Genomic DNA, 20,729 nt, shown 5'->3' on the forward strand with positions numbered 1-20,729 from the left:
ATATCGATACGTAAAATAAAAAATACGCTTACTTCATGCTATATTAACGAAATAAACAATGAAAATCCAAGCCATCCGCGACAGCAAAAAATTGTGTTTTGATTTCTGAACGCCTAGTTTTTGGCGACTTCCGGTTGGGCGTACAGAGAGTCTATACACTGTGACCTTACACCATGACATATTCGGCTGGGACAAGGACAGTAAAAATATATAAGAATAGAGGAAGAAGTTGAAATAAATCGGGTTGACAAAAGCCGATGATATGATGGCTCGAGAAATATTAAGTTCGAAATATCTTTTCTGTATAGAAACGTGTGCAAAATCAGGATTTTCCCACTTTCGTTGAGCCGTGTGCAAACCATACATTTACCTACACAGGTTGAGAAAGAACGTGCCAGGCGGTTAGACGGAAAGGGTGAGAAATGTGTTTTGTTTCGAGTTCGTTGTTGTAACTAATATTGTATTACACAAATATCAGTAATAAAGCATATCAGTAGGGTTTATGTGTCGTTAAATATCAGGAAGTTCGCTTAAACAGATCTTTGTGGGGAAAAAGGATCGCCTTTTGGAAAACATGATGGTGGGTGGGATATATAAAAATTTGGTATTTTTCTTTTTTCACAAGTTATTGTTGCTCGCGTCTCCTAGAAAATCCTGAGTGAGATTTCAGGTATTAATTATTGCAAAGATTATGAACGTAGTCGGTATTGTTTAATTCAAAAGTTATAACGGAGTAATTTTTTTACGGTCACGTGGTTTCGAACACCACGTGGTTGTACTCGAGATTTTCTATAACTTAGATTAAGTTATTTTTTTTCGGCGACGCCGTCTAAATTCATTTTCGTTACCTATGCCACGTGACTTCAGTTTGCAAATCAAACTACTTGATAACGCATTATAGATAATTTATCAAAATGAAAGATTTATGCAACACTGACTGATTGGACGAGAGTGTCAATTTCTTTCACTGTGTTGATGGTGCTACGCTGAGGGAAATGTAGGCAAAGCTTTTATCCTAAACGACGCTGTTTACAGTTTTAAAGCTAACTTTGGCTCAGTATATTTAGCAAGAATATTGATATATCGCAAAATGATAAGTAAGTTTAATAAATATGATAAAAACCTGTTCAAATACCAACATATATCAAATTAAAGAAAGAGCTGAATACGGTCTGCTTATCACATGAGTAAGGGTGTATTAAAGAGTCTTTTATGTAGAGAGTGCTTTTTAAAAGATTTTCCTTGTTACAATTGTCGTCTGTATATGAAAAGGTTTCTTGCTTTTGTGACTTACTCAGATTGCATATTAAAAGGAGTACTTGTTTGCTTTGATATATTTGTTATAAATTATTTAACTGATTTATTATATATGAATATTTTTCTTTAGTATGGTATGCAAATATTGAACTCGGTTGAAATCTGTTTTATTATATATATGCTATATAATGACTGAATCATATTACACTGAAATGAAGGTACGCTGCATACAGTTTATCTACGTGATACGACTACGGTCAAACTTTGCATACGAAATAGAAATATTGAAATAAATACAATCGTATGTTTTGCTTGACCTTCACTTTTTTATAGGTGTGAGGTCATTGTCCAAAGATTCATGAATAGAGAATATGCATTTGTTAAAGCGGGATCAGTTGGCCTATTTTAGAAATAAATAAAAAAATCCTTCAATTGATTTTTTCTTGTGTATTCTAATCAAACTTGATTTGTAGCATTTTTATTAGGCCCGCAGCCAACTTTGTTCAGCTGGGACATTTAACCCCATTTAGCAGGGGTTCCATTTGACCCGGGAGATTTTCAAAAGACACTCAAAGGACCCGGCATGATACTTGCCTGTGCGTCCTTCGGGACCCGGAGGCATTTTCCTTTGATAATCCTTTCTCTTATCATTCATTTCCTTCAGTAAAACTATTTCCACGATAGACACGTGTATTCCAAAATAAACACTCGCGGTCATGCCCTCCATTCTTTGATCTTCTGCTAAATCCCGCCCTTTCTTCTGTAGACATGCCTCGCTGATTTTTTTATCAGCAAGTTACGTCACGGTGAGTGCACATAGGTAAGAAGAATCAATGAAGTGTTGAAATTAATTGATAAAGAGTATTGATCCTGTGTACTGTCAAAAAAGGCGCCAATTATTAAATATCGTAAGCAGCTGATTACCGAGCATGTGAAAAGTGCCCTGCAACATTTTTTCATGCCAACTTTAAATTAGACCATTGTTTAGTGATCATACCGTAATTTCAACAAGAAACTTCACAAATTTTGATGAATTTTGAAAGCAAAAATAAATTTAGAATGTCCGTTCACGAGTCTAATTACACCCAATGTCATAAGCATATTTCCAAAATTCCTTAAAAAAACTGACTTTCAATGCAGTTTTTAATGATAAATAGCATCATTATTTGAGGAACTATCTCTGATTTAGCTTAGTTGGCCAAGTAAACTAAGCAAAAACTACTTTCCGATGACATTCCTAAAGTGTACCAGTATCCGGATAGTACATTTTGGATACATATTTATAGAGTGTTATAGCACTGTTCTGTTATTAAAAATTAAATGAAATATAGAAGAAAAACCTAATCAAAATAACATGAATTTTGATAAATATTAGTTTACAATATGAGACTTATGACCTGAAACTGACATTTTTATTATGCTGTAACATGATCTTGGGTTTATTGTTTTCTTAGGTAAAGATCTACGTATTACTAAATAAAAAAAAAATATAGTCAATTATATGGACGTGTTGGGACAGGACTCCAGTATTTTGGAAAAGGACCCTTTAAAATTTGGGCCCAAGGGTCCTGGGACTCCTGGGTTTTCAGGTCTAGTGGAACCCCTGATTTAGGGGCTGCTAGAGCTAAAACTAGAAATGCCTTTATACAGCGTCTCATGAACAGCTTGGTGGATCTTTGTCATACTTGGTCTGGAGCATCATTATAAGGTCCTCTTTCAAATTTATTTATATAGGAACTTGGGCCCTATTAGGGACCACTATAGCTAAAAGTAGATATGCTTTTCTTCGCATAAACCACTAAAATGTAATGGATTTTTATCAAACTCGATGTGTAACAATATCGTAAGGTCTCCTGCTATTTTGTTACAAATGGGGATAGGGACCAATTTAACTAAAAATATAAACACATTTAATGACCTCTTCTTGTGAATCGCTTCATGAATCTTCATCAAACTACTGCTGTAATTATTCGTCTAAGGAGAAACGAAACAAAATTGCAGCCCTACGAAACCTTTGCGAAAAATTAAAAGAGAACCATTTAAATTGTTAAAGTGCGGTGTTTAGTTTTGCAATTTGAAAAACGTTAGATGAAAAATTCAGTAACTTCTTTCCTTATTACAATTCGCCGACCATCATTTTTAAAGATATTTCTTGTTTAATTTTGTGTTGTTTTTTTTCGTTTTCGTTTCCATTTAAGGAATCTAGTCTTAAGAAGTTAAGTGCTGTAACATTATTTTAATGTGTGCCGTTCAGCACTTTATATCTGTTTTATCAGCTAATCACCCAATCCAAAGGTATTACATTGTTCGGTTAAGAGAACCTGCCAGTGTTACGTGTTGTTTTTTAGCTCACCTGTCACAAAGTGACAAGGTGAGCTTTTGTGATCGCGTGGCGTCCGTCCGTGCGTAAACTTTTGCTTGTGACCACTCTATAGGTCACATTTTTCATGGGATCTTTATGAAAGTTGGTCAGAATGTTCATCTTGATGATATCTAGGTCAAGTTCGAAACTGGGTCACATGGGGTTAAAAACTAGGTCAGTAGGTCTAAAAATAGAAAAACCTTGTGACCTCTCTAGAGGCCATATTTCTCAATGGATCATCATGAAAATTGGTGAGAATGTTCACCTTGATGATATCTAGGTCAAGTTTGAAACTGGGTCACGTGGGGTCAAAATCAAGGTCAGTATGTCTAAAAATAGAAAAACCTTGTGACCTCTCTAGAGGCCATATTTTTCATGGGATCTTTATGAAAATTAGTCAGATTGTTCACCTTGATGATATCTAGGTCAAGTTTGAAACTGGGTCACGTGCGGTTAATAACTAGGTCAGAAGGTCTAAAAATAGAAAAACCTTGTGACCTCTCTAGAGGTCATATTTTTCATGGGATCTTTATGAAAATTAGTCAGATTGTTCACCTTGATGATATCTAGGTCAAGTTTGAAACTGGGTCACGTGCGGTTAATAACTAGGTCAGAAGGTCTAAAAATAGAAAAACCTTGTGACCTCTCTAGAGGCCATATTTTTCAAGAGATCTTCATGAAAATTGATTAGAATGTTCATCTTGATGATATCTAGGTCAAGTTCGAAACTGGGTCACGTGCAGTCAAAAACTAGGTCAGTAGGTCTAAAAATAGAAAAACCTTTTGACCTCTTTAGAGGCCATATTTCTCAATGGGTCTTCATGAAAATTGGTGAGAGGGTTCAACTTGATATCTAGATCAAATTCAAAACTGGGTCAGGTGCGGTCAAAAACTAGGTCAGTAGGTCTGAAAATAGAAAAACCTTGTGACCTCCCTAGAAGCCATATATTTCAATGGATCTTCATGAAAATTAGTGAGGATGTTCATCTTGATGATATCTAGGTCAGATTCGAAACTGGGTCATGTGCGGTCAAAAGCTAGGTCATTAGGTCTAAAAATAGAAAAACCTTGTGACCTCTCTAGAGGCCATAGTTTTCATGAGATCTTCATGAAAATTGGTGAGAATGTTCACCTTGATGATATCTATGTCAAGTTCAAAAGTGGGTCACGTGCCTTCAAAAACTATGTCATTAGGTCAAATAATAGAAAAACCTTGTGACCTCTCTAGAAGTCATATTTTTCAATGGATCTTCATGAAAATTGGTCGGAATTTTTTATATGGATGATATCTAGGTCACCTGTGCTCAAAAACTAGGTCACTATGTCAAATAATAGAAATAACAACATCATACTGGGTCATGTGGGGATAGGTGAGCGATTCAGGACCATTATGGTCCTCTTGTTTCTCAAATGTTGTGGTATCAATGTAATTGGAGAGAAGTGTTTTAAACAGGAAGACTTCACTTGATTGAGAGACATTCTTTTGATCTAAACATGGTCTCACATTCTAGTGTTTGTATTCTAACATGACTTGCACTTCATTTTATGTTTCAAGACACTGGTTCTGGTATGTGGCCTATGGGGATAATAAGGTCTGCGTATTGGCAGTAAGGGCCAATACACAAGTCTGGACCTTTGATAGACTTGCTTCTGTTCATCATAATAAGCTACTATATAGCTACTGTGCAGTAAATAAATTGCAGGTGATATTTATCGCCTTTATAGCAAATCAGTTCTCACCTTTATAACGAGTTTAGAAAGCTTGATTGAATTAGGGCTAAATAAACAAAGTGATAAGATACAACAGTGTTTTATCATGTTTTTAAATGCAAAAAATGTTTGGGATTTATTCGGACAGAGAAAATACTGTTTCGTACGCTGTTGCTTGCTCGTGATGGGTAGACAGTTTGGAACTGGGCTTAAACCTTTGAAGAAAGGTTTTTCTGAAAGATTATTCCTTTGCCCAAAAGACGGACAGTCATTGATGTATAAGGAAATATTGTTTTGAAAAAAAATACGTACCTGGAAGCAAAGCACGTGTCAAACTGTTTTTACTTACCTTTCTCATGGGTCATTGTCACAGGTGCAAATTTTTTTTCAAAATGGCTTTTTGTCATTTTTTCTTAAAAAAATATAATTGTGATAAATTTAAGTTCATATGGCTCATGGACCCATACTGTACCCTAGGTACATTACTGCCACCTGTGTTTGGGATATGGTATACTAAAATGAGTAGAGGAAAACCCGGATCAAGAAATTCTTATAGTCGTATCTGGATGGTAGTACCACATTACTAATTCTTACTTGGTCCCAGTCTAGTGCTCAAGTTGATCAGGTACCTATGAATATAAGTGAAATTGCTAAAAGTTTGTGAGTACATATGCATCATTGATGATGCATTCAGAATTTTTTGTTGGTCATTTGGGAATACAGTACGAAAAGGCAGTGATTTTTTTGGGGGGAAAAATAAAGGTTCCTGTGCCCGCTGAATTTGGCGCGATAAATTATAAAAATTGGGGAAAATAGAAATATGTTTAATTTACATACTAAGAGATAAATCTGTATATTTCCTAACTGAATTTTGTTTGAAGAGTTAATATTTTTTCAAAACCAATTTTGGATTTAAAATCGTGAAATTTTTGGGTGATAAAATAAATTAAGACACCAATACAACTTGTAAGAATTGTATTTATCAATTTTCATTTCAAGCCCTTGAAATTTGAGAACGTTCGAAATTTTGTCGATCCGAAAATCTGTACAATCACTGCGATTTTGATCTCCAATTTTTCAAAAATTAGAAGAGATATTGTCATTTTTCATTACAGTCAGTGTTCCCACTCTTTTTTTTCAGGGGTAAACTTGCCCCCTGGGTACAAAAACGGGGGATAAAACACAAATTTTGGGGGTATGAAAATTCAAGATCAAATTTTCCATGCTTAAGGCTATACATAAAACAACAAACACATAGTTTGAACGGTGCATAGTTCCTTTCTCGGAATCAAATTTCAGCCCCGAAAACTCGGACAACCACTTATTTTGAAAATGTTTAGGGTACTTTTTGGGAATTTTAGAACAAGAAGTGTCTACTGGTTGACGGCTGACACTCTTCACTCGATCCTTGCCGAACATCGTTTGTTTGTGCATCTTTTGCCGTGAAGCCAAACGCCAAAAATTTCGACTGCGACTTTCTTGCAGACGAGACAGTTCCCGGGAACAGGGATGTAGATCGGTAACTCTTTAATAAGTGTACATTCATTTACCAATGCGTTAAAAGATACAACCCGTCTACATTTTTGACGTCAGAGGGCTGTAAGCCAATTGATTCGCAGATGACGCACTGCGGCAGTATTTCCAAGGTTTATTATTGTACACATAGCGTGGGATTCCAGCTTAGCGGATTTGTCCACGGCAGAATTATACGCGCGCGGTCTCGCACCGGGTAAAAAATACTTGTCTGAATTTTATTTTTATTACGTGATTTACGTAGTATTTTACGTGAGTGGAAACTCTGACCATAAATTATAATTTGAGAGGGGAAAACATGTCACTTTCTTAGGGTAAAAATTGACGATTTTTGGGGGGGAAATGGCCTATTTTGGCGAGGGAAAGTGTCGATATTGGGCAGTAAAAATACGCAAAAAACATCACGGAAAGGAATCGAGGAAAACTCAGATCAAAAAATTCTTGCGGTCATATCAGTATGGTAGTAAATGCAGATTATCCTAGTGAGCATTTTCAGAGGGAATGTGTTCATGATGTCGACCTTGTTCACATTGAAAAAAAATTTAATGCTTCTGTGATATATTTGGAGTATCGAAGTATTTAGAAACTCGCAGTATACATCAGATTTGGATAAGAAATGATTGTGAAATGTTGTAGCTTCTAATTTTTGAAATTGCGTCCCCTTCTAGGACAGCTAAAAATAGAAGAAAAAAACTTTTTAAAAAAACTTAACATGAACCACTTTATGGAACATCAACAAACTTTGTACACCAGGGATATAAATTAGCAGGGACCCAGAAGCCCATGGCCCCTAGGTTTTGGTCTGGGCCCCTTAATTGTTGGAGCAAATGCCCATATACCTAATGTTAAACATTTTTTTTTAGTCTGGGCCCCTAAATAAAAATAACTAGTTCATATCCCTGTACGCTATTTTTTGTGCCCCCCCCCCCCCCCCCCCCCCCCCCACCCCCCCATCATGATATAAAGTTGCACACCTCTAATTTTTTGGCTGGCTCCACCCCCTACTTTTAAAGTTATGGCCCCTGAAACAGTGAAAAAATGCTCTTTTTCACCTAATTATGTGCCTAGCTCAAAAAGTATCAGATGTAACTTCAGGAAACCTTGCTTGAGTCTTTATCGTGATGTGAACTTGCACACTTGGCATTCCTCTTGAGAATTTTAGCTCTTATTACAGAGTTATGGCCCGTGGAATAACCAAAATAGTAGATTTTTTGTTTGTGATGGCTCATAGCTCAAAAAGTAAAAGGCTAGAATAATGAATCCTTTTCAAAAAATGATTGTTGAGGTTGTACCCCATTAAGACTGCAAACATTTGAATTATTGGCCAAGGAAATCAAACAAATTGTTAGAAAAACCAACTTGTTTCTATTTTTAGTAACATGACGTCTGCAACCCCGGCAAAAATTAAATACAAGATTTTGCTAAATAAATTTATGATTTATATGTAAAAAAAACTCAAAATGCAAGAAAAGATCGATATTAATTGAATAAAGTACCCAAAACATGTTGACAGATAGTTCCTATACCATTAATACCAGTTGTGACTTATTTTTGCGACCCAGTTTTTTCACTAGAACATGCACCCACTTTGCCACTCCACTTTTTGGAAAATTCAGTTATAATTGTGGTGAAAACACTGTAAACAAAATTTTTAAAGATAACAATTAAAAGAGCTACTGTATTTTATTTATTTTTTTGGCAATAGTTCAAAATCCTTAAACAATAAATTCGCAAAATTTCACAAGGGGACACTTTAAATTTGTAATTCATTTAATATGTCTACTAGTAAAACTTGATAATTACATGTTATAAAATCATTTGATTTGTCGATATATTTTCCCAATTTTGACAATTTACCGCCTTAAAAATTCCCAGTTTGAACAGGAGCCTTTTTCTGAAAAAAAAACAAACGGAAAAAGCCACGTGTTGTAAGTGTTGTAATTGTATAATTTGACCAAATGTTTTTGCTTAATGTTCCGAGCTGTGCATGGTAATTCATTGGTGTATATGAACAAGATCTGGACTAGTATTAATTGGAGTAAAACAAAGATACAATATCAAGCAAAAAAGGTTATGGCACTGTATGTTGTTCAACTTTTGGCTTGTGTTGTCAGAAAGTATTGGGTGTGCAGGACTTCCTGTCAAAAATTCAAGCGTGTTTACACAATTTAAGATTGGTCCACATCACTAATTCACACTTCCAGTGCCTTGTAACAAATACTTTAGCACATGATTATTCACTGGTTGAAGGAAAGCCAGTGATTGCAGTAAATTCACTTGCTGAAGTACAACCAGTTGTTGCAATTTGAGGCAGAAAATGTTCCATTAAATTTAAAATGATATGATTTATGTATGGTTTAGAATAAGAATTCGAGAAATGGTAGAAAGGAGATGTGAGCCATTTGGGAACTGGACTTTGCAGGGATGCAGTTGTAATCAAGTGTTCCTGATATACGTTTGTTTTAATGGAAAAAGTGCAGATTGATTTCAGTTGGTGACCTTGGTAAGAGAAGATGGCAGAGACATGTCTACAGTGCAGTTGACGACCAAGTTATGTGTTGTATTCTGTGTATATTGACAAGTGAAATACGCTCTGCTTCTGTCATGTCTTCCCATATGGAATTTGTGACCTGGGCAAAGTGTTGGAGCTTGAACAACGTTTGTGTAACCATGACATTGTATTGAGTGGCTTTTGACACTGCAATTGCTTGTGTGCTGTAGGTGAAGTTGAGAGGTTAAAAGTTGAGATCAGAGTTGAGATTTAACATAGTAGAAACAAGTTGTCGTCATGGGAGATCGGGCTTGTTACAGTTGCGGTAAAGGAGGACATATGGCTAGAGAATGTCCGGATGGCGATCGTCGTGGTGGTGGTGGAAGAAGTGAGTATTGCATCTTTTTATACTTCCTTTTATTTGTAATTGTTGATTTAGTTTTACACTTTTGCATCAAGAGCATCAGATAAGCTATTATTAGTACTCTACTGGTCTAAAAATTGCACTTTACCATTGGTCAGTCTACAACATGCAAGATTTCAATAGTGAAGGCACAAAATGTTTTCCACTATGGCACAGTGTAATGCACAACTCCTAGACCCCTTAAATTAGTAGTGTTTTAGTAACCAAAATTAATTTGCGACCGATGTTTTATCTTGTGAAAAGTTAGCACTTCCTTTTAAAACTAAAAATTTGATAAATTACATCTAGTTTTTCATGTTAAGTGGGATCTAAACCTTTTCTTTGTAGAGATTTGATAGTTTAGAAGAAGAGTCAGAAAACAGTTATAAAACAAAGTATTTAAGCAGTAGCAAGGTGCATTCCAACAATTTAGTAAATTTTATGAAAGAACTTGATAGACTGAAGCTTACCTGTTGCTATTGCATCATAAAATTTTAGGTGTAGAATTTTTTTTTCGAGATTTTATCCTTGATTTGTACAGGAGAGTTTATGATAAACTTCTTTTTGTAGGTCGGGAGATGACCTGTTACAGCTGTGGTGGAACTGGACACATGTCTAGAGAATGCCCCGACAAAAATCAAGGTGGTTATGACAAAAATCAGGGTGGTTATGGAAGACGTTCAGGTGGTGGCGCATGCTACAACTGTGGCAAGGAAGGCCACATGGCTCGTGACTGTCCAGAGGAACAGCAGCAACGCAGAGGTGGCCGTGGTGGTGGTTTTGGTGGTGGCGGCGGCGGCGCATGCTACAAGTAATTATTTACATTTAGATAGTTTATAGTATGGGCTGTTCAGTATTTAGTGTATGGTGGGAGTCTGAAGTTACTTTTTGAAAGACCCCTCTGCCCTTAATTTAATAAAATCTGTTGAGCTTGTTTCTGGGTCATCTGTGGTGAAAACAAGAACAGTAGGTCAGTTTATATGAAAATGTTACGTCTGGAGGCCACATTTTCTACCTCGTGTTCATTAAACTTTGTCAGAAGTTTGTTTTTAGCTCACCTGTCACAAAGTGACAAGGTGAGCTTTTGTGATCGCGTGGCGTCCGTCGTCCGTCCGTGCGTGCGTTCGTGCGTAAACTTTTGCTTGTGACCTCTCTAGAGGTCACATTTTTCATGGGATCTTTATGAAAATTGGTCAGAATGTTCATCTTGATGATATCTAGGTCAAGTTCGAAACTGGGTCACGTGCCGTCAAAAACTAGGTCAGTAGGTCTAAAAATAGAAAAACCTTGTGACCTCTCTAGAGGCCATATTTTTCATGAGATCTTCATGAAAATTGGTCAGAATGTTCACCTTAATGATATCTAGGTCAAGTTCGAAACTGGGTCACGTGGGGTCAAAAACTAGGTCAGTAGGTCTAAAAATAGAAAAATCTTGTGACCTCTCTAGAGGCCATATTTCTCAATGGATCTTCATGAAAATTAGTCAGAATGTTCACCTTGATGATATCTAGGTCAAGTTCGAAACTGGGTTAACTGCGGTCAAAAACGAGGTCAGTAGGTCTAAAAATAGAAAAACCTTGTGACCTCTCTAGAGGCCATATTTCTCAATGGATCTTCATGAAAATTGGTCAGAATGTTCACCTTAATGATATCTAGGTCAAGTTCGAAATTGGGTCATGTGGGGTCAAAAACTAGGTCAGTAGGTCTAAAAATAGAAAAACCTAGTGATCTCTTTAGAGGCCATATTTCTTAATGGATCTTCATGAAAATTGATCAGAATGTTCACCTTGATGATATCTAGGTCAAGTTCGAAACTCGGTCACATGGATTCAAAATCTAGGTCAGTAGGTCTAAAAATAGAAAAACCTTGTGACCTCTCTAGAGGCCATATTTCTCAATGGATCTTCATGAAAATTGGTGAGAGTGTTCACCTTGATGATATCTAGGTTAGGTTTGAAACTGGGTTACGTGCGGTCAAAAACTAGGTCAGTAGGTCGAAAAATAGAAAAACCTTGTGACGTCTCTAGAGGCCATGTTTCTCAATGGATCTTCATGAAAATTGATCAGAATGTTCCTCTTGATGATATCTAGGCCAAGTTCGAAACTGGGTCACGTGCTGTCAAAAACTAGGTCAGTAGGTCGAAAAATAGAAAAACCTTGTGACCTCTCTAGTGGCCATATTTTTCATGAGATCTTCATGAAAAATGGTGAGAATGTTCACCTTGATGATATCTAGGTGGGATTCAGAAGTGGGTCACGTGCCTTCAAAAACTAGGTCATTAGGTCAAATAATAGAAAAACCTTGTGACCTCTCTAGAGGTCATATTTTTCAATGGATCTTCATGAAAATTGGTCAGAATTTTTTATCTTGATGATATCTAGGTCACATGTGCTCAAAAACTAGGACACTATGTCAAATAATAGAAATAACGACGTCGTACTCAGTTCAACATCAACACTGGGTCATGTGGGGATAGGTGAGCGATTCAGGACCATCATGGTCCTCTTGTTATAAAATCTAGGACAGCTTTGAAACTGGCTTACTCCAGGTTTTAAAGTTGGTCACTAATTCAATTCATAAAAAAAAGCCTGTTGACATTCTTGAGGCCAGAAAGAACACTGGTTAATTAACAAGTAAATTTGTAATATTGTTTTCATCTTTTTAGCTCACCTGTCACATAGTGACAAGGTGAGCTTTTGTGATCACGCAGCGTCCGTCCGTAAACTTTTGCTTGTGACCACTCTAGAGGTCACATTTTTTGTGGGATCTTTATGAAAGTTGGTCAGAATGTTCATCTTGATGATATCTAGGTCAAGTTCGAAACTGGGTCACGTGCCCTCAAAAACTAGGTCAGTAGGTCTAAAAATAGAAAAACCTTGTGACCTCTCTAGAGGCCATATATTTCATAAGATCTTCATGAATATTGGTCAGAACGTTCACCTTGATGATATCTAGGTCAAGTTCGAAACTGGGTCACATTGGGTCAAAAACTAGGTCAGTAGGTCTAAAAATAGAAAAACTTTGTGACCTCTCTAGAGGCCATATTTTTCATGAGATCTTCATGAATATTGGTCAGAATGTTCACCTTGATGATATCTAGGTCAAGTTCGAAACTGGGTCACGTGGGGTCAAAAACTAGGTCATTAGGTCTAAAAATAGAAAAACCTTGTGACCTCTATAGAGGCCATATTTCTCAATGGATCTTCATGAAAATTGGTCAGAATGTTCATCTTGATGATATCTAGGTCAGGTTTGAAACTGGGTCACGTGGGATTAAAAACTAGGTCAGTAGATCTAAAAATAGAAAAACCTTGTGACTTCTCTAGAGGCCATATTTTTCATGAGATCTTCATGAATATTGGTCAGAATGTTCACCTTGATGATATCTAGGTCAAGTTCGAAACTGGGTCATGTGGGGTCAAAAACTAGGTCAGTAGGTCTAAAAATAGAAAAACTCTTATGACCTCTCTAAAGGCCATATTTCTCAATGGATCTTCATGAAAATTGATCAGAATGTTCACCTTGATGATATTTAGGTCAAGTTCGAAACTGGCTCACGTGCGGTCAAAAACTAGGTCAGTAGGTCTAAAAATAGAAAAACCTTGTGACCTCTCTAGAGGCCATATTTTTCAATGGATCTTCATGAAAATTGGTCAGAATGTTCACCTTGATGATATCTAGGTCAAGTTCGAAACTGGGTCACGTGGGGTCAAAAACTAGGTCAGTAGGTCTAAAAATAGAAAAACCTTGTGACCTCTCTAGAGGCCATATTTCTCAATGGATCTTCATGAAAATTAGTGAGAATATTTAGCTTGATGATATCTAGGTCAAGTTCATAACTGGGTCACGTGCCTTCAAAAACGAGGTCATTAAGTCAAATAATAGAAAAACCTTGTGACCTCTCTAGAGGCCATATTTTTGAATGGATCTTCATGAAAATTGGTCAGAATTTTTTATCTTGATGATATCTAGGTCACATGTGCTCAAAAACTAGGTCACTATGTCAAATGATAGAAATAACGACGTCATACTCAGTTCAGCACTGGGTCATGTGGGCATAGGTGAGCGATTCAGGACCATCATGGTCCTCTTGTTCTTTGTGCTAACTGGGTGTTTTGTTTTGAAACAGAGTTTAGCAGGGGGTATACTGAAGTTGCCGATCTGGTACTTGCAGTAACTGATCTCTCGTGAAAAAATAGGTAGATAGAGTTTATTTTTGGTACGGAGGTATATAACATTATCCAACTTCCAGGTTGAGGATGATTGCAACAGTTGGCTCATTTTTGCCAGTTATGGCTCCCCTTTTGACTAAAAAATTCAGCAAGGTGTCTGTTGGGATACCCCTTGAAATGCTTAATAGAGGGAATTCATATATGGTAGACAGATCATTGTTTGACAACTGCTGAAAGTATGAATGGATTGAATTTATTTTTAGCTCACCTGTCACATAGTGACAAGGGCTTTTGTGATCACCCTTCGTCCGTCGTCTGCATGCGTCCGTCAACAATTTCTTGTCTGCACGATAGTGGTTTCATTATTGATTTTATTTTAACCAAACTTGCACACAACTTGTATCACCATAAGATGTCGGTTCCTTTCTTGAACAGGCCAGATCCCATTATGGGTTCCAGAGTTATGGCCCCTGAAAGGACCAAAAATAGCTATTTTGACCTTGTCTGCACAATAGCAGCTTCATTTACGATTTTATTTTAACCAAACTTGCACAAAACTTGTGTCACCATAAGATCTTGGTTCCTTTCTTGAACTAGCCAGATCCCATTATGGGTTCCAGAGTTATGGCCCCTGAAAGGGCCAGAATTAGCTTTTTTGACCTTGTCTGCACAATAGCAGCTTCATTTATGATTTGAATTTAATCAAACTTGCACAAAACTTGTGTCACCATAAGATCTCGGTTCCTTTCTTGAACCGGCCAGATCCCATAATGGGGTCCAGAGTTATGGCCCCTGAATGGGCCAAAATTAGCTATTTTGACCTTGTCTGTACAATAGCAGCTTCATTTATGATTTGATTTTAACCAAACTTGCACACAACTTGTATCACCACAAGATCTTGGTTCCTGTCTTGAACTGGCCAGATTCCATCTTGGGTTCAAGAGTTATGGCCCCTTAAAGGTCCAAAATTGGCTATTTTGGCTTTTGCAGCCATATAGAGACTTCATTTATGGTTTTATTTGATACAAACTTTCAAAATTACTTCCAACAACAATAATTCTTGGATTCCATGACAAATCAGATCCAGTCGTAGGTTCAGTCATTTTATATCTGATTACCTTATTGTTATTAGTTGGACTGAGACAATCAGGGTAGATAACTGTGGACTGATTTTATTTCAGATTAAAATGGGTATATCTCCGTAACTAATGAAGATACTGATCTGAAATTTCGTTCATGCCAATATATTTATTTGGCAGATCCTTCTTTTGTCCACTTACAATATTTATTTTTAGCTCGACTATTCATAGAATAGTGAGCTATTGCACTCGCCCATGCGTCGGCGTCCGCGTCCGCGTCCGCATCCCGATTTTGGTTAAGGTTTTGTATGTAAGCTGGTATCTCAGTAACCACTTGTGGGAATGGATTGAAACTTCACACACTTATTCACTGTGACAAACTGACTTACATTGCACAGGTTCCATAACTCTATTTTGCTTTTTTACAAAATTATGCCCCTTTTTCGACTTAGAAATTTTTGGTTAAGGTTTTGTATGTAAGCTGGTAACTCAGTAACCACCTGTGGGAATGGATTGAAACTTCACACACTTATTCACTGTGATGAACTGATCTACATTGCACAGGTTCCATAACTCTATTTTGCTTTTTTACAAAATTATGCCCCTTTTTCGACTTAGAAATTTTTGGTTAACGTTTTGTATGTAAGCTGGTATCTCAGTACTTACTAATGGGAATGGATTGAAACTTCACATACTTGTTCACTATCATGATCTGACATGCACTAAGCAAGTCCAATAACTCTACTCTTTTTTTTTTCAAAATTATGCCCCTTTTTCGACTTAGCAGTTTTTGGTTAAATTTTTGTATGTAATCTGATATCTCAGTATCCACTAATTGGAATGGATTGAAACTTCACACACTTGTTCACTGTCATGATCTAACATGCACTGTGAAGGTCCCATAACTCTACTTGGCATTTTTACAAAATTATGCCCCTTTGACTTAGCAGTTTTTTGTTAAGTTTTTGTATGTAAGCTGGTATCTCAGTATCCACAAATTGGAAAGGATTGAAACTTCACACACTTGTTCACTGTCATGATATGACATGCAGTACAGAGGTTCAATACCTCTACTTTGCATTTTACAAAATTATGCCCCTTTTTCAACTTTTGTATTCATTCAAATGACAAGGCTGTTGAATAGTCGAGCGTTGCTATCCTCCGACAGCTCTTGTTTTAATTACTTCCCTTTTACGTTACTATAAATAGCTTATTTTTAGTAACTTTATTATTGGCCATAGGGAAAAACCGAGACCACTTTTCTGTGGTACAACATGGATGGTACCTCCAACTTTTAGGTGTTTTTTGACATATCTATACCTTGTAAGATTTTTTTTTCTTCTTTTTGGTTAAATTTCATCCCTTTGTTGTTCCTGTCCTTCGGATTTAGATATTTTTTCTGAGGATCTTCTTGTCCTCAAGTGCAATGATAACAGGTGAGCGATATAGGGCCATCATGGCCCTCTTGTTGGTAGTAAATGGTAACAAAATGCAGATAGAGTAAGATTTCAGACACAGGCCTAATTTTCGAGTTGCAGTTAGCGAAATGTCCGTCTGTTTCATAACTTGAAATCCTGAATGTTAGATTTCATTTTATACACAAGTATATAATTATGTCTCCCACCACACAGTGGTGTGGGAGACATTGATTTACTCCAGTCTGTGTGTGTGTGTGTGTCTGTTAACAAAGCTTGTCGCACTCTTGAGTCGAACATTTCTCATCCGATTTTCACCAAACTTGAACAAAACGTGTTTGACCATAAGACCTCGGCCAAGTTCAAAAACTAGCCAAATCGGTCCAGGCGTCTTGGAGTTATGGCCCTTGAATTACCAAAAATCGGTCTTTTTACTCTTGTCCGCACTAATTCAAATATTTCTCATCCAATCTTCACCAGACTTAAACAAAATGTGTTTGACCATGAGACCTTTTCCAAGTTCGATAACTAGCCAAATCGGTCCAGGCATTTTGGAGTTACAGCCCTTGAATTATCGAAAAATCGGCCTTTTTACTCATGTCTGCACTCTTAATAAAACATTTCTCATTCGATCTTCACCAAACTTGAACAAAACGTGTTTGACCATCAGACCTCGGCCAAGTTCGATAACTGAAATCAGCTAATAGAAGATTAGAAAGGTATAGACAGGCCTTTTTTTATGCTGATTTTAGGCAGGGCTTTTTCACCCTATCTCATGGGGCCGATATTCGGCCCCATTCCCAATGCCAAATATGCTCTATTTTTCCCAATCTGGAGCAAAAAGTTCCAAATCCAATGAAAAATTTCCCAACTGAAATCAGTTACTTTCTGTTTTTCAATAATAATTCTTGGCAATCTTGCACAATTAGTTTTGTTTGCCAAGTAAATCAAACAAAATGTTGGAAAAACCAACTCGTTTCTATTTTTAGTAACATGAGTCTGCAACCTCGGCAAAAAATAATTACAAGATATTAATTGCTAAAGAAATGTATGATTTGTATGCATAAACCTCTCAAAATGCATGAAAACACAAATATTAATTGAATAAAGTACCCAAAACATGTTGACAGGTAGTTCTTATACCAATAAAATCAATTGTCACATATTTTCGCGACCCAGTTTTTACACTCGAAAATACACCACTTTGCCATTTTACTTTTTGGATAATTTCAGTTATGACTTTGGTGAAAACAAACTGTAAACAAAAATTTTCACATGACAAATAAAGAGTTACTGTATTTTTAGGCAATATTGGAACACAATCCTGAAAAAAGAAAAATTCTCAAAATTTCGCAAGGGGATACTGTCTACCAGTAAAACTTGAAACTGAAGATTTAAACCAATATATATGAATTAAAAACTCACTTAATTTGTCAGTATATTTTCCCAAATTTGACAATTTATTGCGTTAAAAATTCCCAATATGACCAGGGGCCTTTTTCCCAAAACCCCCTGAAAAAGCCCTGTTAGGGCCGAAATTCGGCCCCATTCCCCAATCTAAAAAGTATACTTTTTTCCCCACCTTGGCCAAAAATTCCCCATGCAAAAAAAAATGAAATTAGTTTTGACATTCAGTCCTGATTTTAACAACTTTTCAGCAAATATATTCCTCCAAACAATGATTTCGCGACGTAAATTTCCCCTCCAAAAGGGACCTGGTACCCTTCCCCAAATTTACAAAAAAAGGGCTGATAGAAGATAAACAAACTGATGTATACTTCTAAAGGGAGGAATACATAGAGTGGATATTAGGACATACTTTGCATCATGGCTTCAAATCTAATATAACTGAGCTAACAAAAAGTTAAAATTAAACAAAACAAAAATTATCAAAACACTGCTACTCTTGTATATATATAAAGTGTATGGAAAGTTCTTTCCAATTGAAAACAGTAACTCAGCATTAGAAATAGTGGAAAACTAAGACATAATTATATAGTTTTTAATCATATTAAATGATGGTATGTTTACATATTGCAGTTGCAGCAGTTTGGTTAATTTTAGATTTTCTTTTTGGTGAAAATATTTGTTCTTTACACTTAAGTTTTTTACTTTTGAAAATAAACAGGCATGTCTTCTTAAATTGATTTCATGACTGATCTTATTTTTACAATGTAAACTGAACTACTGTAATATAAAACACAAAAAAACCGATTTCTTCTAAATATATTGCAGCATATATGACTGTGTCAAGACAAGGGTCTAATGACCACAGTCATATTAAAATTTAGCAAAAAAGCACTATTTTCTATAAAAATGATGTATGAATAAGGGCAAATTTTCACAGAATGTCATACATTTTTCTGAACTTATCCAGTAGTAAAACTGCAAATGCAATCATAGGTAGTGTTTCAGTGAATAGTATGGACCGTTCTTATTGTCTGTTACATCTCACTAAAATAATACAGCATTATAACGAGAAAGGTGCTAAAATTAAGCTGATAGGGAGGATTGAGGCCAACATTTATTGAGCTATGAGCAGCTAAGCTTCTGTGAACACTGAGCGTTTTGGTCAGGGAAAATTGGACTTTGGTCAGTGAAAAGTCAGAGAATTTTATTTTCTCAGCTTTGTGGGAACCCTGCCTGGGTAATGTGGGGCCAGATACTGGGTCACCTGGTCAAATTAAAGGAAACACTTGTTAATCTAGAGGCCACAGTTGTGACCCAGTCTTTATGAAACTTGGTCAGAATGTTTGTCTTCATGATCTCTGGGTCAAGTTTGAAACTGGGTCATGCGAGGTTAAAAACTAGGTCAGTAGGCCAGATCAACTCTGGTGAGCGATATAGGGCCATCATGGTCCTCTTTGTTTGGAGTTGTTTACTCTTTAGATTGCCAGAGCACAAATTGCTCAGCGTGAGCTATTGTGAAAACTCGGTCCATCATCTGTCCAGTGTCCACACTTAAGTCATTTGGCTTCAGCTACATAAAAAAATCTCTTAACAACTGTTTGGTCCAATTTTGAAATATTACAGAAATACTTCTGTGATCGTAGATCTACTAATATTGTTAAAATCCACCCTGATTTGTCAAGCAAAATACGACTGTTGGGACTGGTCTTTCTTGCCCCAATATGGTTTTATGGAATCTTATCTGCTGCATCTGCAGACATAGTTTCAGATACAGCCGTTGTCTTGCATGTATCTAATGCTATATTTTTTTCAGCTGTGGAGGGGCTGGCCATATAGCAAGAGACTGTCAGGGTGAAAGACAGGATGGTGGTAGACAACAACAAAGACGTGGCGGTGGCGGTGGAAAATGCTATGAGTGCGGCGAAGAAGGTCATTTTGCCCGTGACTGCCAAAATAAGGATTAAACACTAATGATCCATGCCAGTTGACAGAAAATGCGCTCTGGATTAATTTAGGCGCTTCGGCATGTACATGACATCTTGGTGAATTGAAAGCATTGTGATGGTTACTCCTACTTGGAGATGATCATATACAGACAGAAAGGTCATTCGCCACATGTAAATTTCAGAAAATGCATTGATGTATTTTTTAAATGTTTATTAAATTCTAGGGTGTTTGTTTTGGTAGAATCATGCAAAATGGCGAGATGGATTAAAAATGGGAAAAGGAATTATTTGGGCATTCCTAATGGTGGTATGGTTGAAATTTGGGCTGGATGAATCTTTAATTCTCGCCATTTGAAATGTAGAGAAAATTACACTTTTGCTTTGTGAATGGTTATTTGCAATTTCTTTGCTGTAAGAAAGCTTTTTAATTGATGTAGAGATAGGCCCTAAAATTTTCAATGATAATATTACATTAAATAAAGTCTAGAAAGTAATTTCCAAGTCCTTGAAATAACCAAAAATGATTTCACAAATGTGGAGTTTATGATAGTTTTGTTATTATCAATAACAGAAGTTTTAATTTTTAATTTAAAGTTGTGATCCACAAAGAATGACAACTCTTGCCTTAGGCTAGTACTTATAAGTAGAGATCTATTGGTTTACTTCCCTTGCAATTACACAATTGAGTGGAAAATGAAAACTGTTTTAAACACAATATCATACTTTTTTGCACAACAAAATCATTAAGGATTTATTCATTTGTGTTTGATTTACCCCTTAAGACATGGTTCCTATGATTCTGTCAACTTACATATGGTAAAAAATTAACTTTTAACAAGCCAATAATAAAACGAAGTACCAGTAGGTAAATAATAGTGCAGATAATACAGTTTTGCTTGTATCAAAATGTCACAATAGATCCACTTTTGTAATACAGAACACCTGGTAGG

The 20,729-nt window shown here is 36.3% G+C and overlaps 2 protein-coding genes across 3 annotated transcripts in view; both read left to right on the forward strand.

Moving 5' to 3' along the window:
• The first annotated feature begins 265 nt into the window (after nucleotides 1-265).
• The window catches only part of LOC123530013 (CCHC-type zinc finger nucleic acid binding protein-like), a 58,627-nt gene continuing 38,163 nt past the window's right edge, over nucleotides 266-20,729 (forward strand). The window contains exon 1 of one of the 2 annotated variants that reach the window (XM_045310695.2): nucleotides 266-415. The gene's annotated coding sequence lies outside the window, so the exon portion shown is untranslated. The remainder of the gene's footprint in view (nucleotides 416-20,729) is intronic. The other variant, XM_045310696.2, reaches the window with a different exon arrangement.
• LOC123530550 (uncharacterized) lies at nucleotides 9,651-19,797 on the forward strand. The gene is made up of 3 exons (XM_045311324.1): nucleotides 9,651-9,741; nucleotides 10,327-10,567; nucleotides 19,647-19,797. Exons 1-3 carry the CDS (start codon nucleotides 9,651-9,653, stop codon nucleotides 19,795-19,797), a joined length of 483 nt encoding a protein of 160 aa, XP_045167259.1.

Source organism: Mercenaria mercenaria, chromosome 13 (genome assembly GCF_021730395.1).
Source record: "Mercenaria mercenaria strain notata chromosome 13, MADL_Memer_1, whole genome shotgun sequence".
In the NCBI taxonomy this organism is placed as follows: Eukaryota; Metazoa; Mollusca; class Bivalvia; order Venerida; family Veneridae; genus Mercenaria; species Mercenaria mercenaria.